Source organism: Rhipicephalus sanguineus, chromosome 8, assembly GCF_013339695.2.
Source record: "Rhipicephalus sanguineus isolate Rsan-2018 chromosome 8, BIME_Rsan_1.4, whole genome shotgun sequence".
Lineage (NCBI taxonomy): Eukaryota > Metazoa > Arthropoda > Arachnida > Ixodida > Ixodidae > Rhipicephalus > Rhipicephalus sanguineus.
The window spans coordinates 59,403,817-59,422,429 of record NC_051183.1 but is presented as its reverse complement, the minus strand read 5'-3'; the positions used below and the strand labels follow the sequence as shown (position 1 = coordinate 59,422,429).

The 18,613-nt window shown below is 49.4% G+C and overlaps 2 protein-coding genes across 2 annotated transcripts; both read left to right on the top strand.

The window, feature by feature from the left end:
- The first annotated feature begins 255 nt into the window (after window positions 1-255).
- LOC119403251 (neprilysin-2) lies at window positions 256-2,727 on the top strand. Its single transcript, XM_037670195.1, has one exon. The coding sequence runs from the start codon at window positions 256-258 to the stop codon at window positions 2,725-2,727; it is 2,472 nt and encodes an 823-aa protein (XP_037526123.1).
- A 7,753-nt stretch (window positions 2,728-10,480) lies between these two features.
- LOC119401995 (uncharacterized) lies at window positions 10,481-18,433 on the top strand. The gene is made up of 6 exons (XM_037669030.2): window positions 10,481-10,878; window positions 13,543-13,683; window positions 15,299-15,400; window positions 15,543-15,606; window positions 16,687-16,864; window positions 17,600-18,433. Exons 1-6 carry the CDS (start codon window positions 10,609-10,611, stop codon window positions 17,685-17,687), a joined length of 843 nt encoding a protein of 280 aa, XP_037524958.1. The 5' UTR covers window positions 10,481-10,608; the 3' UTR covers window positions 17,688-18,433.
- The last annotated feature ends 180 nt before the right edge of the window (window positions 18,434-18,613 follow it).

Sequence of the window (18,613 nt, the reverse complement as noted above, 5' to 3'; positions counted from 1 at the left end):
GGGATTGATTAAAAATAACTCTTATTTCTAATTGACGCATAGCCTCTAGTAGCACTTGAAAAATTTAAGACCATATGATCAGCCCGACTCTTGGCCGATCCGCCTGAGCGGGTAAGTGCCAGTCAACCCAGGGGCATCATCACCGTCATTGAAATTACCCTCCCACGTGCGGCTCGTGGCCGCGGCGCGAGTCTCAGAAGAAGAATCTCCGGCACTGCGATCAGCTGTATTGAAGGCACCGCGCAGCCCGCCGCCATGTCCGTCGTCGCTGCGAGTCTCCGCGGCGACGAAGACTTCGAAGGGGACGACATCGGGGAGGCCAGCGTCGCGGACTCCTCGCGTTCGGAGGATCTGTCGGGCTCGGCATCGCCACCGCCGGAGTCCAAATGCACGACTGTCCAGACACGGTCGCGGTCGCAGATCCTGGTGGCCCGCTCACCAAGCCGCCTGCCCTACCTGGCCGTGTGCAGCGTGGGCCTCCTCACGGTCCTCGTGGGCGTCGCCGTCACCACGTACAAGCTGCACACGGGAGGCGCCATCATGACGCTGTTCAACAACACGATGGCCATGATGCGCCGCGTCGGGAACGTGTCGGAGACGGGCGACGGCAGCATCCTGGCCAGCGCGGACGGCCGGTACCTCGCCAGGCACGAGAGCAAGCTGTTGCTGAGCCAGTCCAGCTGCCGGAGCGACGCGTGCATCTGGGCGGAGAACTACCTGCGCGGCCGGCTCAACTCCAGCGTCAACCCGTGCTCCGACTTCTACGCGTACGTGTGCTCCAGGCACTGGACGTCGCGGGAGCTGGACCTGCAGTCGAGGGCCTACCACGAGAGAACGGTCGGCATGATGATGACGGACGTCGAGAAGTATTTCCGGCAATACCTCAAGGAGAACGAGGAGCGCTACCACAAGTACCCCGGCGTGTTCCTGCATCAAGCCATTGCCCTGCTGCCCAAGTGCCAGTCCGAAGAGAAGAACGACAAGAACCTCAAGTCGCTCCGCAGTCTCCTGGAGGAGTACAACCTCGGCGGCTGGCCGTTCAAGAAGGCGCCGCGCGGTTCCAACGTCGTCACCATCTCGGCGTTCGTTGATCGCGACCTGGGCGTCTTCGCTTTCGCCAAGGTGTTCCTGCGAAAGTCCTTTGAGGACGACCGCGGCTACACAGTCTACATAGACGCGCCCAGCTTGACGATCAAGAGGTACAACCTGGCGCATCTCGAAGAATCACCGGAGAACTTCACTGAGAAGGTAGCCCTCGCGCTATCCCTCCTTGACAAGAAGCAAGACATGTCCGAACAAGCGGAAGCGATATCCCTCCTGGAGAAGAAACTCCAAAGCGTTATCGGTGCGCCGCGCTTCGTTGATTTCCAGGAGAGGATCAAGCGCGTCGGACAACTTGACCGCAAGGGAAAGTGGGACTGGAAAGAGTACCTCACCATCCTCTTTCAAGATATCGAGACTTTCGACAACGACAAGCCAGTGGCTGTGATCAACAACGAGTACATCAGCAAACTGGCCGTCATCCTTAACGAGACAGACACAGTGACTCTTTTGAATTACCTGGGCTACCGCATCGTGGTGCACCTGTCGCCTCTTCTGGCCAAGGTTGCTAGCCCGCTGCTGCGCCTGAGTCACGACGACTACCTAGAGTTTGTGCCGGACCGGCTTCAGGCTTGCATGCACTTGCTAGAGCGACTATACAAGCAAGGCATGCGTTTCTTCGGCAGGATGACCTTCAGCAAGACCAACTCGACGCTTCTTTTGAAGCACTACGACTACAGCATGTCCATCCTCGAGCCGCAGCTCAAGAGCAGCATGACCGATCGCCTCCTCTCGTCTTCGTCGTGGCTGGACCGTTCGGCGATCGGCATTGGCGTCGACAAGATCGAGAACATGCGCCTCGTTTTCCTGGGCAGCACGGAAGACATCAACACAGTCGCCAGCTACTACAACTTCAACGCTCAGCCCTTGGATCCAAGTCACCTTGTAGAGAGCTTTCGCGACCTCCAGGCCGGAACTAGGAACGTCTACTGGGAGACCAAACCACCCAAGGACGACCTCGACGCTAGGTATGACCACACGGCCCTTACACCGGGGCACGAGTACTTCTTCGGCCGCAACGTTCTCTTCATTCCACACGCCAACATCGCCTTCCTCAACGACATCGCCAAAAGTATTGAGCCGGTTCTCTTCCCACTTATCCTCGCTGAAGTCTTCCGAGGCATGTTCGGTGCCGTGGACAGGCGTGGAGCAACAGTGGACCACAATCTCGCAGTGGCCACTTGGTGGAACACCGATGAGATGAGCAAGTTCTCGCAGCTTGAGCTCTGCTTTCAGGACCAGTACTACGTCGAGATACGTGAGCTCATCGGGGACAACTTCGAGGCCAAGACGAGGCTAGAAGAGAACATCGCGGATAACGCCATCATGGGTCCGCTGCATGACACCTACATGAAGGTCCTCATGTCTCGGGACGGGGCTGAGAGGCTTAAGATCTCCGTTGACGATCGGCAACTGGACATGGAACAACTGTTCTTCATAATGTATGCCGTGGGGCTGTGCGACAACCCGAACCGCGATGCTTGGGTGCGGAAGCTGAAGTTTGGCGAGATACCTGGCAAGCTGCGGGTCAACATTCCGCTCATGAACTTCGCGAAGTTTTCGTCTGCCTTCGGCTGCGCTTCAGGCATGACCATGAGCCCCACACGCAAGTGCACTGTCTGGTGAATGCATGACATTCCAGGTTTCCAGCCATTGATTCAAGAGGTGACTCCTTTGCTTGAGACTGGAGCACCGGAGTCGGAGAGTTACAGTGCATGGCCTTTTTTTTTCATCTCATTAAAAGGTTGCTAGTATGCTTATACTCTACACTTACTCCACATATAACTCTAGAATTACATTTGCAGGTTCGACAAAACTCTACGCTACCCGCTTCGATAAAACTTGTTTTCCACAGTCAAGGCTAAGATTACTTTAGCCAGCTTGCGCACAAAGCCTAGGCTGCAGCTTCTATATCCGGTACTGCGGTCAACTTTTTGGCCGCGAGACCGTTTCATAGGTGCTGCCCGCATTCCCAGGCTGATTGCAGCCCTTGTTTGAGGTTGTCCTCTCTACAACGCACGCAATCAAAGGAATGTGGCTGCAATAGCCTAACAATATACAGTGGAGTATAAAATACAAATAGGCGATATGATTTCCTCGCGTAACAAAAGGGATATTTATCTGCCCCAAGACAGCTTTAATAACTTGGCAAGCATACGCTAGGAATTGTATTCGCGAGAAATGACCCGTTTTCCTCCATAATCTTGCAACGTACCTGTATCTCTTTTCATGTTTTTTCAGTTATTGCTACTCGCTCGAACGTTTTGTTATCTGCATACACCTTTTCAACGAAGGCCCCCTGGGTGCCGCCACAATCCCCTCTGGCTGTGGTAAATAGGCTTGAACCCGAAAAAGATGCGCCGCCCAGGCAGCGACGTCAGCGCGCGCCAGCCTTTGCACTCCCGTACCACAGTCCAGAAAGGAGGGGCTGCCCTCCCCCTCTCCGTTAAAAAAAATGCATACCACAATATTTAGCCAGTCTCGCGGTGACCTCGTGGGGGCACGGCTCAGCGCCCGTATGGCGTCGACTTCGTCGGCGTGACAGAGCAGCGAACGATTGTCTCGTGAAAGGACGAACGAGAGCGAACGCGGAGCTCACCAGGGACTTAAAGGAGTACTGACACCAGGCCCGTAGCCAGGAATTTTTTTCGGGGGGGGGGGGGGGGGTGCCCGGGCTACTGTACGCTATTTCTGTACGCTCGCCGGCGCCGAGTTTCTTGCGTATGACGCCGCCACTGAAATCCTGGAGGAAAAATTCACCGACGATTACAACACTGCCGAATGCGAATTCTGAGCGCAGCTTCGTGTTGGGGCAACGCCAACTGTGTGTGAAGTCTGGGCTATCCGCAGTCGTAGCCCTACAACATCCGTTGCCTATTGACACAGAAACTGCCAGCGCTCGAGTGCTGCGCACACCACTCTGTGCTTTGCAGGCGTCGCGAACCAAGCGAAACGCCGACAGCCCCGTTGGGACAAGCGAAGTCAGCCGCAGTGCACGTGCCAGCCTTGCATGCGCACGAGCTCCGACCGAAGGGTAGAGCACTGCACGGGCCTTGATTCTCGGCCCGGGCCCGGCCCGGCCCCGGGACTCGTCCAAATTTACCCGCCCGAGCCCGGCCCGGCTACTCAAAGCGAGACCCGGGCCCGGCCCGAACCCGAGAAAAACTTTCGCCTACCCGGCCCGGCCCGGCCCGACCACAGATCGGGCCCGACTGGGGCCCGAGCCAATAATCAAGGTGGTGTTGCCCGAACATAGAATAGACCGCAAGCTGTTTTTAGTGGCAAATGCATGCTTGGCGCATGCTTCGCTGGCAAGTATACTTTAACCTACGGTACTTTCTTGTAAAAAGGGGCTGGGTCACCGTGGGAACAGTTGAGCGGACATACTGGGTACGATAAACGTTTGTTCGGCAGTGGTATACTGCACCTAATTTTCTAGGAATACAATCGGGATCATCAAGAGCGTTTTGTAGCAGATATTGTTGGAAGAAAAGTGATTTGCAGCATGAGTCCTGTTTCAATAAGGAGCGCAATAAAAACAGAGGGGGCAGTGAACAGAACATTGTTTTTGATGCGCTATCTAGTGAAATTTAAATGGACACGAAAGTGAGACAATGAATCGACTTATATTGATAAATTGCACTCAGAGAAATCGAATGTCGTTAGTTTCACCAAGACAGATGCATTAATAAAGGAGAAAATCAAGGTCAACGTTTCATTTTGAAATTTCGCGGCAATATCTCCACGCGTGACAACACGGATTTCAAAGCGTGTTTTTCGTATTTTGGCAATTTTGGCTTGTCAATTTCCTGAAGCTTCGTATGCTAAGTCTACGGTGCCCGCGGACCTCCCGCTAGCGGCCTGCGGCCTGCACATGACTGTCTTCGTCAAATTTTGCAGCGTTAGCTACACCTGCCTAGCCGGAGCCGATTTCGCGTGGATCCTCATGAGCCGTGCTGCGCATGCGCGAGGATCAGTGATGTCACACAGCTGGCTCACCGCTCTCCGCCACCGCGCTCTCTACGCCACCGCCGCGCGCGACTCGCCGCTGCTGGTCTGCGCGTTCGGGAGGAGTGGCGTCGTAGCCGCGGCAGAAACATTGGCGCCGGCGCGCGCAGACACCGCCGTGCGCGACTCGCCGCTGCTGGTCTGCGCATTCGAGAGGAGTGACGTTGTAGCCATGGCAGACACACTGGCACCAGCGCGCGCGCAGCTATTCGCCTTCGCTGTGCAGTCGCCGTCTGACACTGCGCTGGAGCCGATTGATAGCGCCTCTGACTGGCGTTTGCAGGTGGGTAACGCCATGGAGAAGGAGAGCGCAAATGCTGCTCAAAGGTGCAGAAGAGCCGAGAAGCTTATCTCATCGGATCCCGAAGTAGTTGCCTGGCTATTAGCGGTTCAGCCTACGAAGAATGAACAGAAGAAGGCTAATAACCCTAGACAACCTGGAAAGCTAAGAATAATCAGCTGAACCTTTGCTTACGCTACGTATATCCTGGCATAGCCGAGCTAAGCCACTGCAATTTTTTTATTTTTTATTTATAAGTTCCTGAGCAACACAGGCATGACAGGTGTAAATAATTTTTTTCGTGAGGCACCACCTGCAGCCACCATGTGTTTATACATAACCATGAAACACAACAATATTGCAGAATTGGCGCCCAGATTTTAGTAATTTTGGAAATGGGTATCGATATGCTGATGGAAACTTGCCGCCAAATACCCTTCAGAAATGACCCATATATGAAATATTAAAAAGGTATTTGAAATGGCAACGTTAGCTGACATCTGGTAGGACATATCCCCCCCTTCCCCCTCCACTCCTACCTTCGTCACTGTCCTGGCCCTTGCGGAAGTAAATTTTCATGAATGTGGCCCGTTAGCTGAGGCGATGTTTGAGACCCCTGATATAGCGGAACAAGACGAACGTCAAATGTTAACAATGTGGGCACACAAAGCAGGCTGTGCATGTACACCGAGTCACATGACCTCTGGGAGCCTAGACGGAGCCACGGAAAAAGAATGTCCTTATAGGAATTTTATGCAATGAGACTCCGCGCAGTGTTTTCGTTTTAGTGGAGGGCTGGAACTTGCAAGAACGTTTCCCCGCCTTGGAGCTCCGTGATCGCACTTGCGATGATAAGTTCAATGGACAAATATATTATATTACATTTATTACTGCAATTACAGAAGAACATTTGGGATATAAAATAATAACGAACGCAAATAAAGCACGGAATAGCGAAATGTTAATTATATAGGCGCCTGGTCTATTTTCTTTTAGCACGCCCGTTCCAGATAAATCAAGTAGCCCCATATACAAGAAGCCAAATAAAATCTGTACTTGTCGCTCATAAAACTTCTCGAAATAGCTTGCCCCACATAAAAAAAAAAATAGAATCGTTTTATTGAGATAAAATGTGAAACGTATATGTACGCGCAACGTATGAGGAACACACTTGAAGGGACAAAAAAAAGAGAAAACAATTATTCTGTTATCAGTACATTACTCTTAAAATTCTATAATCAGGACACTTGCGGCGACAAGAGTTTTGGTAAGCGAAAAAAAAACGCGCAAAAAGAAAATGCGGGCGCCGATGCCACCTTGAAAATCGTGCGACAAATATCGTGACGTCATACATTCTGACGGCCTTTACTGGGATGTACTAGTTCGTAATTGGTGAAAATTAAGTATATTGACCTCTGAGAGGGCCATAGACTTAAAATACCAAGGTTCAGGGAGTTTCGTTGACCCAATGTCCCCAAAATACGACAAATACAGTTTGAAATCCGTGACGTCAAGCGCGGAGATTTAACAATGGAACTTTGCCCTTGATTTTCTCCTTATGATGGTGAAACTAATTACATTCGAGTTCTCAGAGCACATTTTATTAGTCCTAACCGATTCATTGCATCATTTTAGTGTCCCTTTAAGAATTGAGCAAAGTCCAAGCCCGGCCCGGCCCGAGCCCGCCACCTCAAACCCGGGCCCGGCCCTAAGCCCGGAGCTTCAGACCCGAGCCCGGCCCGGGCCCGCCGTGAAAACTACTTTACCCGGCCCGGCCCGTGGGCCGGGCCGGGCCGGGCCCGGGTTTTCGGGTAGGCCCGAGCCCGTGCAGTGCTCTACCGAAGGGACCAGAGCCGTGGGTGTAGGCAGGGAGGTGCAAAAGTGGCACTTGCCCCCCACCCAAGCTATGCCAGCTCTCTCTCTCTCTCTCTCCCCCTCCCCCAGCCACGATGTAACACGGGTTTGCACCCCCCAAGGCAAAATCCTGCCGACGCCCATGGCCAGAGCGCGTAATGTAGGAAGAAAGCGAGGTTAGAGGATGTGGCTCGTGATATTGACAGACTCCGTGTTCGCTGTCTTTCGTCCTCGTTCTCTCTATCGGTTGCGCCGCCGACGCCAACGGCGACGCCGCTCAACGCAGGAACGGGCACAGGGCCCCTATGCATGCTTTACCTAAGACGAAGGCGAAAGCCATCTTCTTTTCTTCTCAGTCGATGTATTGATCCTGACCATCCACACTACGAAAGCTTTCTGCACCCGTGTGACGTCATGGTGTTTGTAATGTTTGTTATGTGACGTCATGATGTTCATGATGTGATGTTTGACGTCACATAACGTGACCTCATCATGACGTCACGTTATGTGACGTCAACAATTTCGTTGATCTGTGACGTCATACGGGTACGTCATGACTTGATAATGATTCATTGCATCACCCGTGTTGACGCCGCCGACGCGGGACGCCGGTCAGTTTTCGCGTTGAAATCATGGAGGAAGGAAAAAGAAAGGAGGGAGCATTACGTCACGCAATTGAAGCCCACTGTGTCGGCCCAACACGTGATCTAAACGTCAAAGCGCGCGGTAGGTTTTAGTACTACCAGTGGCGTTTTGTTTTTGAACCTCCTCTGGCCCGCTCACGCTAGCGGCAAGCCCGCAAGCCTGCCGCAACGGCGTGGTGCCGCAGAACGTCGGCCGTCGCCGCACGCGCGAGAGCTGTCCAACGTGCACGGCAAGCTTCGCCGGCGAGGCATTCGCGCCTCCGAAAAACATGCCACAAGCGGTCGTCGTCCACCTCGAATCTATCAAGTGGCCGCCGTGCGCTCTACAGCGTGTAAGCTCCGAACTGATGCTTCCATTTGCTTTAGATTCATGTCCTTAAGCTTCGACAGCAAAGTATTAGTGCCGATTCGGCCCCGTGTTTGAGAGCCATACTGAATAATCGATGCTGCAGGCTTAGCGAGTCGAGAAGCGCTTTTGAATGCTCATCATCATCAGCCTGTCTACGCCCACTGCAGGGCAAAGGCCTCTCTCATGTTCTGCCAATCAACCCGGTCCTGTGCTTTCTGCTGCCACGTTATACCTACAAACTTCTTAATCTCATCATCCACCCACCTAATTTTCTGTCTCCCCCTCACGCGTTTTCCATCTATCGGATTCCAGTCAGTTACCCTCAACGACCCCCGGTTATCCTGCCGACGTGCTACGTGCCCGGCCCATATCCATTTCTTCTTCTTGATTTCAACTATGATATCCTTAACCCCCGTTTGTTCCCTGACCCACTCTGCTCTCTTCCTGTCTCTTAAGGTTACACCTAACATTTTCCTATCCATCGCTCGCTGCGTCGTCCTCAATTTAAGTTGAACCCTCTTTGTAAGTCTCCAGGTTTCTGCTCCGTAGGTAAGTACCGGTAAGATGTAGCTGTTATATACCTTCCTCTTGAGAGATTACCATTCATGATTTGATAATGCTTGCCGAATGAGCCCCATCCCATCCTTATTATTCTAGTTATTTCACTCTCATGGTTCGGCTCCGCGGTTACTACCTGCCCTAAGTAGACGTACTCCTTTACAACTTAGGGTGCCTTGATGCGCGTTTTTAAGGGGGGCGCACACATCGAGGCACACTATTACAACTTCCAGTGTCTCGCCACCTATCGCAAAGCGCTGTTCTCTGCCAAGATTGTTCCACATTACTTTAGTTTTATGCATATTAATTTTCAGACCTACTCATCTACTTTCCATATCCAGTTCAGTAATCATGAGCTGTAATTCGTCTCCCAATGCAATGTCATCAGCGAATCGCAGGTTACTGAGATACTCTCCATTAACTCTTATCCCTAAGTCTTCCCAATCTAGGGCCCTGAAAACCTCCTGTAAACACGCGGTGAATAGCATTGGAGAGATCGTGTCTCCCTGCCGTACGCCCTTAATTCTTTATTGGGATTCTGTCGCTTTCTTTATGGAGGACTATAGTGGCTGTGGATCCGCTGTAGATTTCTTCCATTATGTTTATATAGGCTTCGTCGATGCCCTGATTCCGCAGTGCCTGCATGACTGTGTCTCCACCAAATCAAATGCCTTCTCGTAATCTATTAAGGCTATTATAGGGGTTGGTTGTATTCCGCGCATTTTTCTATCACCTGATTGATAGTATGAATGTGGTCTGTTGTTGAGAAGCCTGTACGAAATCCTGCCTGGTCCTTTGGTTGATTGAACTCTAATGTCTTAATTATTAATTCTGTTAGCAATTACTTTTGTAAATAGTTCGTAGACAATGAACAGTAAGCTGATGGGCCTGTAATTTTTCAGGTGCTTGACGTCCCCTTTCTTATGGATCAAGATGATGTTGGCATTCTTCCAAGATTCTGGTATCCTCCCCGTCGAGAGACACTTCGTATACAGGGGGCCAGTTTCTCTAACATAATCTCTCCACCGTTCTTCAACAGGTCTGATGTTACCTGATCCTCACCAGCTGCTTTGCCTCTTTGCATTCCCTTTAGGGCTTTCTTTACTTCTCCTGTCAATACTGGTGGGATGTCAGATTCCTCTGGGCTATTACTGCTTCTACGTACGTTATCATCCTGACTGTCTCGGCTGCTGTACAGATCTCTGTAGAACTCTTCCGCTACCTCAACTATTCTATCCATATTGTTTGTGACCTTGCCTTCCTTGTCCCTTAATGCATACATCTGATTTTTGCCTATGCACAGTTTTGTCTTCATAGCTTTGAAAGCGAGTTGGCATTGCCAAGGCTGGCTGCGTGACGTAATGCTCCCTTCTTTCTTTTTCCTTCCTCCATGGTTGAAATTACAGTGTACTAGAATCGACTTCTAGTACAGTCTCTAGTACAGTTGTACAGTGTACTAGAATGTTGAAATCACAGGAAGAGAGGCCTTCATGTCCAGTGGACCTACAACATGACCTACAAAGCCTGAGAATTAATGAACGAAATAATGAATAAATAAAGTCAGCTGTTATCAAGTACACCATATTTATTGTTTGAAACCCTCAGTCGGTACATTTAATAAGAGTTTACACTTCTTTTATGAGTACTACAAAAGAAAGTACACGTTTAGAAGCGGCGCTGCCTTTGCAGCAACGCACGGTGAAAATCGCTGTGTCCCTCTTAACATGGCGGCGCGCATGGGTGTGTGTACTGCTGTTTAGGACGCGTGCGAGTTTTCGTTTGAGAAACTCCCCGAGTTCGCCGTACGACACGAAATGTCACACGTCACTTGCGCCGTACGTGGGTGTCGGAGTCGCAAGTTGCGCGCTAAACGGGTATCGTATCACGTGCTGCCCGCTGACCCGAACAGGATAAGCCTCTGGGAGGAGGCCGTGGGTCGCTCCCTGCCGTCTTTCGCTCACATCTGCTCCGCGCACTTCAGAGCCGAGGACTACAGGCCTCCGCCTCTGCATGGCATTCTAAAGCGAAGACTTTTGAAAAACACGGCTGTGCCATCCGTCTTTAAGCGTACCAATCGGAGCAAGGTAAGAAGTCGTTTTATGTGCCAGAGCATATCTTAGTGCACCGTAAGTGCATAGCACTTTAGAGGCCCCGATTTCGTTTATCCGCAGATCTCATTAGGCGTGATCATGCTCGAAATCAAGTGGTCAGTACAGGCCTAAAACAAAGCTAGCGATGCTCGAAACCGGGTTAAAATAAACGAATGAGTTCTAAAATAATATAACTAAAATATCCAAGAAGTAATCGCAATAATCAACTTGAAATCGCTAAAACCGCTTCGGAAACATGCGGCTTACACACGCGCCGCGGAAGAGAGGGCGCCACCGCCTCATCAGGCGCGTGATTGTTCCTCCCACCGGCGCTTCTCCGGCGCCTTCGTCGCTGCATCTGAAGGGGGAAGCAGCCTGACGGAACTCGCTGCAGACGACACGTATCTCAACTGCCGTAACAAGTACGAAGTCGACAGAGCGCAGCAAAAAATGCATGTCGCACACCATGTTTGCGAATCTCCCTAACAAGATTGTACTCATACAGGGGAAACCCTGCATGCTTACCTCAAACATTGACTTCATCGACGGGTTTGGTAAAAGAGCAGTGGGAACACTATGAATGGGAATCGCAAGGTGCCTGTGCTACGCATTTCCTCAGGTTCTACAATGGTGGAGCTGCGTTTAGCGCAAGATTTATCGCTACACAAGTCTTTGAACACCCAGCGGTGGTGTTCCGGCTGCCGGCCGTGTTTAATCGCATGGGTACTACATTCTCTGGTTAGCATTGGCTAACGTTGGCTAACATTGGCATAGACCGGGGGGAGGGGGTTGCATTGTGCAGCTGCTGCCAAACTAGGGTGGCTAGAACCCATTCTGGCCACCGTAGCCAGGTGGCAGCACAAATCTTTGCGAGCGGCATCTTTCACAGCAGATAGTTCTTTCATGAGTGAATGCAAGGTCAGATCTCTTTACAGCGAAGCTATTTATCTCTAGCCCATGCGTTTCCAAGGGCGGGACTGTGGGTGGCTCGCGTCCGCATGTAGACAAAAATGGAGTTGGTGAAACGGCACAACTGGCGGAGCGTGCTCCACCAGCTGCGCTGGAAGAAAGAAGAGAAGGGGAAAGAGTGTGGCGGCGGCGGCGCTTGCATCGGCAATGTGTGGTGGCGCTGCTGAAGTTTGACTTAGAGCACTGTGAGAAACCGGAGAAGGCGAGACAGCACTGCACACTCATGGCTGATGAAAAAAGCTAAAAGAACTCAGAGAGGCATCGACTACAGCAACCAGTACACAAACCACAAAAGTGGAGAATGTGTCCAAAGACCATGAGTCAGTAGAAGAACATAACCGTCTGCAGTCGCTCACGTCGGAGAAACTAGTGGAGAGGCGTCCACAGCAGAAAATCAAATACAGCTTCTCTTCTGATCTGTTCCCATATGAATGCATGTTGGGGCCCCACAACTTTCTTTTTTTCCTCCACAAGGGGATAGTAAAAAAAAAACTTTTGCCGCCGAGATTTAAATCTAATTGAAAGCGAGGGCGCTAAATGTGGCAAATACACCATTTTCTTGCAGAAATTGTGCTAGGAAATCGTGAATTTTTTCATGTTCTTGTGAACCATCACACCCAGTGGCAGCCCAGAAAAACAGGTAAACACAGGATGTGACGTCGCATGTGCCGGATGCTAACGCGTTCGCATCATTTTTATAGACCTTTTCACAGACGGCTTCCTGGGCACTGCCATAATCCTTTCTGGGCTGCGCTAAATGAGCGTGATCCCCCAAAAAATGCACTGCTGAGGCTGTGATGTCAGCCTTTGTACTCCCATGCGCAGCCCAGCATGGCGGTGTTTTCTTCTCTCCTGTGAAAAGGTCTATTTACACTGCCAGACGTCGATGGACATCGTTCAACATTGCTAGACATTGCTATCTTATTGTGGCTATGAAACGCGGAAGGATGCGCGCCTGGGTAAACACGACGACATGATTTGATGTCGACTTCTCTGCATGCATGTGCCACACCCAGCTGCTCGTGAATTACGCGAGCCAAGGCATTTCCACTTGTCCACCTCTCACCGAAACCATGACTGGTTGCCAGCGTGATATACAATGTCAGTGCGCGTGACAGCCAGCATCAACTGCGGCTTTCGCCGCAATAGATTGATTACGCGGGTTGGCGCCGCCTCACAGGGCAATTTTCACTCCGTGCTGGCCCGCGTTGCTCCTACAATTTAAAGTATCCAGTACATGGTCCTGAAGAAGTGTCACGCTCTGTGGCATAAGCCAGCCGCAAGGCAATGTACACAGAGCAGACAGTCCGACACATGACCATAAACAGAGCAATGGCACCGCAACGAATGTGCGTGGTAATGGCGGATGCACAACTGGACGCTACAAACTTAGGAATTGACATCACATGCAGCCTGTGCGTAAGTGGCAGAACCCCCACCTTTTGAATGACTATCCCGATTACATCTGTCCTTGCTTTTATGGACTAAGTATCACTAAATGATTGCTAGTGTTGCTTAAGTTATCAGAAGTGTTGGCGCATGTAGACTATGTGGTGTTGCATTGTCATCCTTCTCAATGAAACAATGTTCTCACACATACACCGACAACAGTCTTGGTTCGTTCTGCACGAATTTGATTTTTGAATTCTTAATTGATTTGATTTGCACTGCCTTCGTGAAACTTTGCAGGTTCTACGGGACATACCTGTGGCCCCATCTGTGGACAACGTTGCCATAACCCCTTCTGTGGACAACATTGCCATAACTGATGACTTGGGAGCAAATGTGGAAGTCGGTGAACTGTTTGGTACTACTGAAGCTTATAAGCCGGTGAGTGCGAAAGCTACCGGAATCTGTCGCGTGCTCCTATCAGATTGAAATTCATCTATCAATAACTCAACCAGCTTTATTGCTGACAAGTGCATGAATAGCTAAGGTAAATTGTGCATACAGGGTCAGAGACCAACGGGGAACCTCCCTTACGATGCATGGCAGAAAGTCTCACGAACACTGTCACATGGCTGTTATGGTGAAGAATGCGACAGTCAGTTGGTAAAGATTGAACGGTTTATTGGGCAAAACTGTGTCTAGCAAAAGAAGACATTTGCAGTATACAAAGGTAGTGGTGAGTACAATCTTCGAGAATGTGCCCCTTGGATGAGACGCGTAAACTTTTATATGTGTGCCATAATGCATCCTAGCATTATCGCTGTGCTTGCATAAGTTCCATGATGTACGAGGTTTCTTGTGTTGTGCAGGCTATTATGAGAATCATCAACATTTGAGAATATTTCATTACATTCAGATGCAGCTTATGCGGAGTGATAACTCATGTAGCAGATTTGGTCGGTGAAGCACAGCCACATCAAAACAGAAAAGTTACTGTGACATTTCACTCCATTAATGGGGGCAACGCGCAAGCGAATTGGTGCTATCCCCTTGTGCATTGCTCGTGGAACGTCTCTTTATGTTTACCCGGACACCTCTGACACATTCCACGATGGTTACTTGACAAACGAGGCATTTACGCTTGCCTGTAAAAGTGCTTGACCCACTACCCCTTGACCCCAGCAATGAAAAATCAAGTGTTCGGTGTCATAGATTGAGATGCGTTCGTGATTGCTTGTGCAACAAGACACCTGGGTAGTTCATGCAGTCAGATGTTTCCCATGCCTACCCACGTTGTTGCCCTGGGCTCGCAAGTGCCTCCTTCGCGACGCTTCGTTGCTTCGTCCTTCTCCGCTATGCCTCTGGGCTGCACTACTTGTGGGGACTCACTCCACAACGGCGATTTCACAAATAGGTCATTCAGGCTTGTGTGTAAAAAAAAAAAGAGAAGTACAGTAGCACTCTCGATAAACGGAACCTGAGGGACCAAGAAAATCTGTTCTGTTTAACGGCAGTTTCATTTACTGAGAGATGAACTGGGGTGCAGCATTCATACAAAACTGATCGTTTTAAAGGCAGCTGTTCCATTTAAGTAGCAATTCCGTTGAACAGATTTCTGTTTACAAAGAGTCTACCATATGTGTGGCTATGTAGAGCAGTATGGGCTGCATTTGGAATTACATGTTGATTACAGTGTTATGTAAAGTATGAAAAAGCAGAAAAAGGAGAGGAAAGCAGGAAAAAAGAGGTGTGAAAGAATTCATGTGAAGGAAGAAGTGACGAAGCATTACATTTGAGATACCTGGTATTAGTCATATACTTAATGCTTCAAGACAGCAAGTTCCAGAAGGAAGTGCGCTGCTGGGATTTACGTCGTATCCACCAGATAGCAAATGCATGCATTTAAGCTCTGGAAAGAATAGTTGGATGAGTAATTGCATTAGTGCATGGTGTTAACTTACTTACGTCGCCACCAGTTGTTCTGATGGCCATTATGGTTATTGTTAATGATATTGTGACAGTGCGTAACATTTATATGCATTACTGTACCACACAGGCTCCATGTAAGTGTGCTTCAAGGCAACGCGCTGGCACCAGTGAAGTGGTGACACAAACACGGGACGATCTGAAGGATACAATTCCCAATGCTTCTGTCCTGGTGAGTCGAGGAACAATTTTCAGAGTTCACACGTCCAAAGTGAACTTGTAGCTTGCGCATGTCCGATGCCCGCAGCAATCCAGATATCGTGGCGTGCCCACAACTACCATTTCTATGCATCTGTATTTCCATTTGCTTTTAGAGCCAGCCACACGACGAGCACGCGTATGCATCCAGGTGGTGTCCTCCAACATGCGTCGCTGCAGGTAAGCCACAATGCGTGTCAGAACCGTATGAAGCTGGTAGATAATGAATCTGGAATTACGTAGGAGGCAATACATGTAGTAGTACACACCAATACAAATTAAAGAAATGCTACTTGCCACCGAAGGGAACCGAACCCACAACCTTCGCATTACACGCAAAATGCACTGTCAGTTGTGCTACGGCGGCAGTTCCCCTGTCCACTATTACGTACATGGGACCCTGGTGAAAATGCAGCTATAGCTACGCATTCACCAGGGTCACCATTACCACGGTCACGAGGGTGACCCTGGTGAATGGTATACCATTCATCAGGGTCATGCCGTTCACCAGGGTAGGTTTGATATACCCTGGTATATCAAACCTCGACATAACGAACTCGGATATAACGAATTATCGGTTATAACGAAGTAAACGCGGGAGTCTTGTCATAGGTACAGTGTACGAATAAACGTTTATAACGAATTTTTGGATATAACGAAGTTATTTTCGTAGCAGATCTGACTGTTATAATGACGTATGAGTGTATGTAGCCATAGCTACATATTCACCAGGGTCACTGGCATGGCTATGAGTGGTGAATATGTGGCTGTAGCTACATATACACCACTCGTGACCATGGCACTGTACATGAACATTCTTTTGACTAGATGCCGTCATGCAGAGCGTGAACTTTATTAGTAGGCAGCAGAGCAATGAACCCTTGCCTGCTGACTAAAGGTGCATTACATCTTAATATGCTAATCTTGGTCGACATTTGTAGATTTGTTTTCTTATGTCCTTTTTCCGGTAATGTAGTGACGCTGCTACATTGCACGGCTGAGCTCATGGCCATAGTTTAGATCCACAGCTATGGCAGCCGCATAAGGATGAAAGCAAGATGCAAAAATACTCGTGTGTACTTATATTTAGGCGCAATGTTAATTGAGCGCGAAGTGATCGAAATCGAGTGCCCCGCCACAGTGTTCCTTGTCATTCAGTTGCAATTTTCGCTCGTAAGACCCCATGATGTAATTAATTTAACCTAATCCTCAACCATGATTGCTAGAAAAAATTATATGGACACGTTTTCTCCATTTCAGGCACCCAGGTCAATTTGTTTCTATTCAAATCCAGCAAGAAGGACCGTGGATCACAGACAGATATTTACATGTATCGGGACTACGTGAAGAAAGTTGCTTCTGCACGTAAAAAAGCCTCGAGTGAGAATGTTCCGACGCATTCTTCGTGTTGCCACTCCAGGTTTGGCTACACTGGCAGGTAAGCATTTCGCTGTGCAATAAAAAATATCAGTATTGTTAGTCAGTCTGTTTAGAGCAACATGAAAGAGAAAAAAAATTCAAGGCTGCATTAGTGATCCACTGTACTGCTGTATCTAAAAAGCTACTGTAGTTATTGTTGGATTCTTGATAAGCTAGAAAAAGCACACGTTTAATGACGAGTAGCACCATTGCCTTGGAAGTCCCAGCACAAGCTCACTGCGTTGTCATAGATTTTGAGGTGGTCTCGTGTGTTGTTTTGTTATTTGTATTGGTAAACACAGGTGAGACTGCCTTCTAATATAGCAACACCATGCACTCGGCAAGAACTCTTAATGACATGAGATAGACTAAATATGAGAAGCTATTTTTCGATTTGCTGTGCCACACTGATGAATGGCGCTTTTGTTCCAGCATCGAGTTTGAAAATTCGAGCAAGGACTTTCAATTTTTTTGCTCTGTTAATAACTCACCTGTGCCACAAGAATACTTTGCCTCTCCAATGTCAAAGTTTCAAAACCTTGTACTACAGAACCATCTTATCTGCGTTGTGGTAGCAGTGTTCTCATGAAACCATAAAAGCTTTTGATTGTACGTTCTTGGCATCCAAATTTGCCTGGAGAATCACCTTTCCTGATAGTTTCCTATGCATACTGGTTTTGGCTGGCACTCACCATTGATGAGATGCATGGGCATTTATTATGCGATTACTGAACCCAGTTGTAAACAACTGCAGGACCCTATCTTCGTATGGCCGGAGGATTGGCTACCCCTCCCGTTCAAAACATTCATGGCCCCAGAAAGGCTGCTGCTGCTGCAAGTGACAAAGGCTGCCAACCACGGGATGTGCATCAAGCAGCGGATGGCACCGATGTTATATACGTGCTGCGTTAAAATGCCGCTGATTATGGAATGTGCGTTGAACAGCGGACCACATCTGAGCGATACCTACACAGAAACACAGCGTACCCACAGTGCTTACGTCCAAGCCGGTATCGACATCCAAAGGCAGTGGACAGTGGGATGTGTGCCAATCAGCATACAGCATCTACATGGCATGCGCGCTACATCTGAATCCAGCATACTGTGGGATGCGTGAACCACAGAAGAGAGCCACGTGATGTGCGCGCTATGTCAAATCGCGGTGGATTATGCGTTGTGCATCTCGCGGCAGACCACTTCCATGTGAGGTGCATGCTCCAACCGAATTCGGTGGACCATGGGATGTGCTCAAAAAAGTGAACACAACAGCGGTACAGTGCGTGTGTAGTATCCAAGTACTGTAACATCCTGGCCTTATCCCCTTGGACTGGTGTAATGCATTAAAAAGAATTTGTCCTCTGCCAATACTGCCGTGCTTTCGTCGCTTGCTGTGCGATGCACAACTGGTAACATTGAACATGCGAGTCAAAGTGAAGACAAGTAGGTAAATGTCTTCATTTGGTGGCTCTACCTCCCGACATGTTCAAGAAAGAATGTAAGAATAATTGTTGGGGTTTTACCAGTTTTATGTCCCAAAACCACGATATGCTTATGAGGGACGCCTAGTGGAGGGATCCGGAAATTTCGATTACCTGGGGCTCTTTAATGTCCACCTAAATCCAAGTACACGGGCCTCGAGCATTTCGCATTCATCGAAATGTGGCCGCCGCGGCCGTGGTTCGATCGCGCAACCTTCGGGTCAGCAGTCGAACACCATGACCACTCGACCACCAGAGTGGGTAAGAAAAAAATGTGGAAGAGGCACATC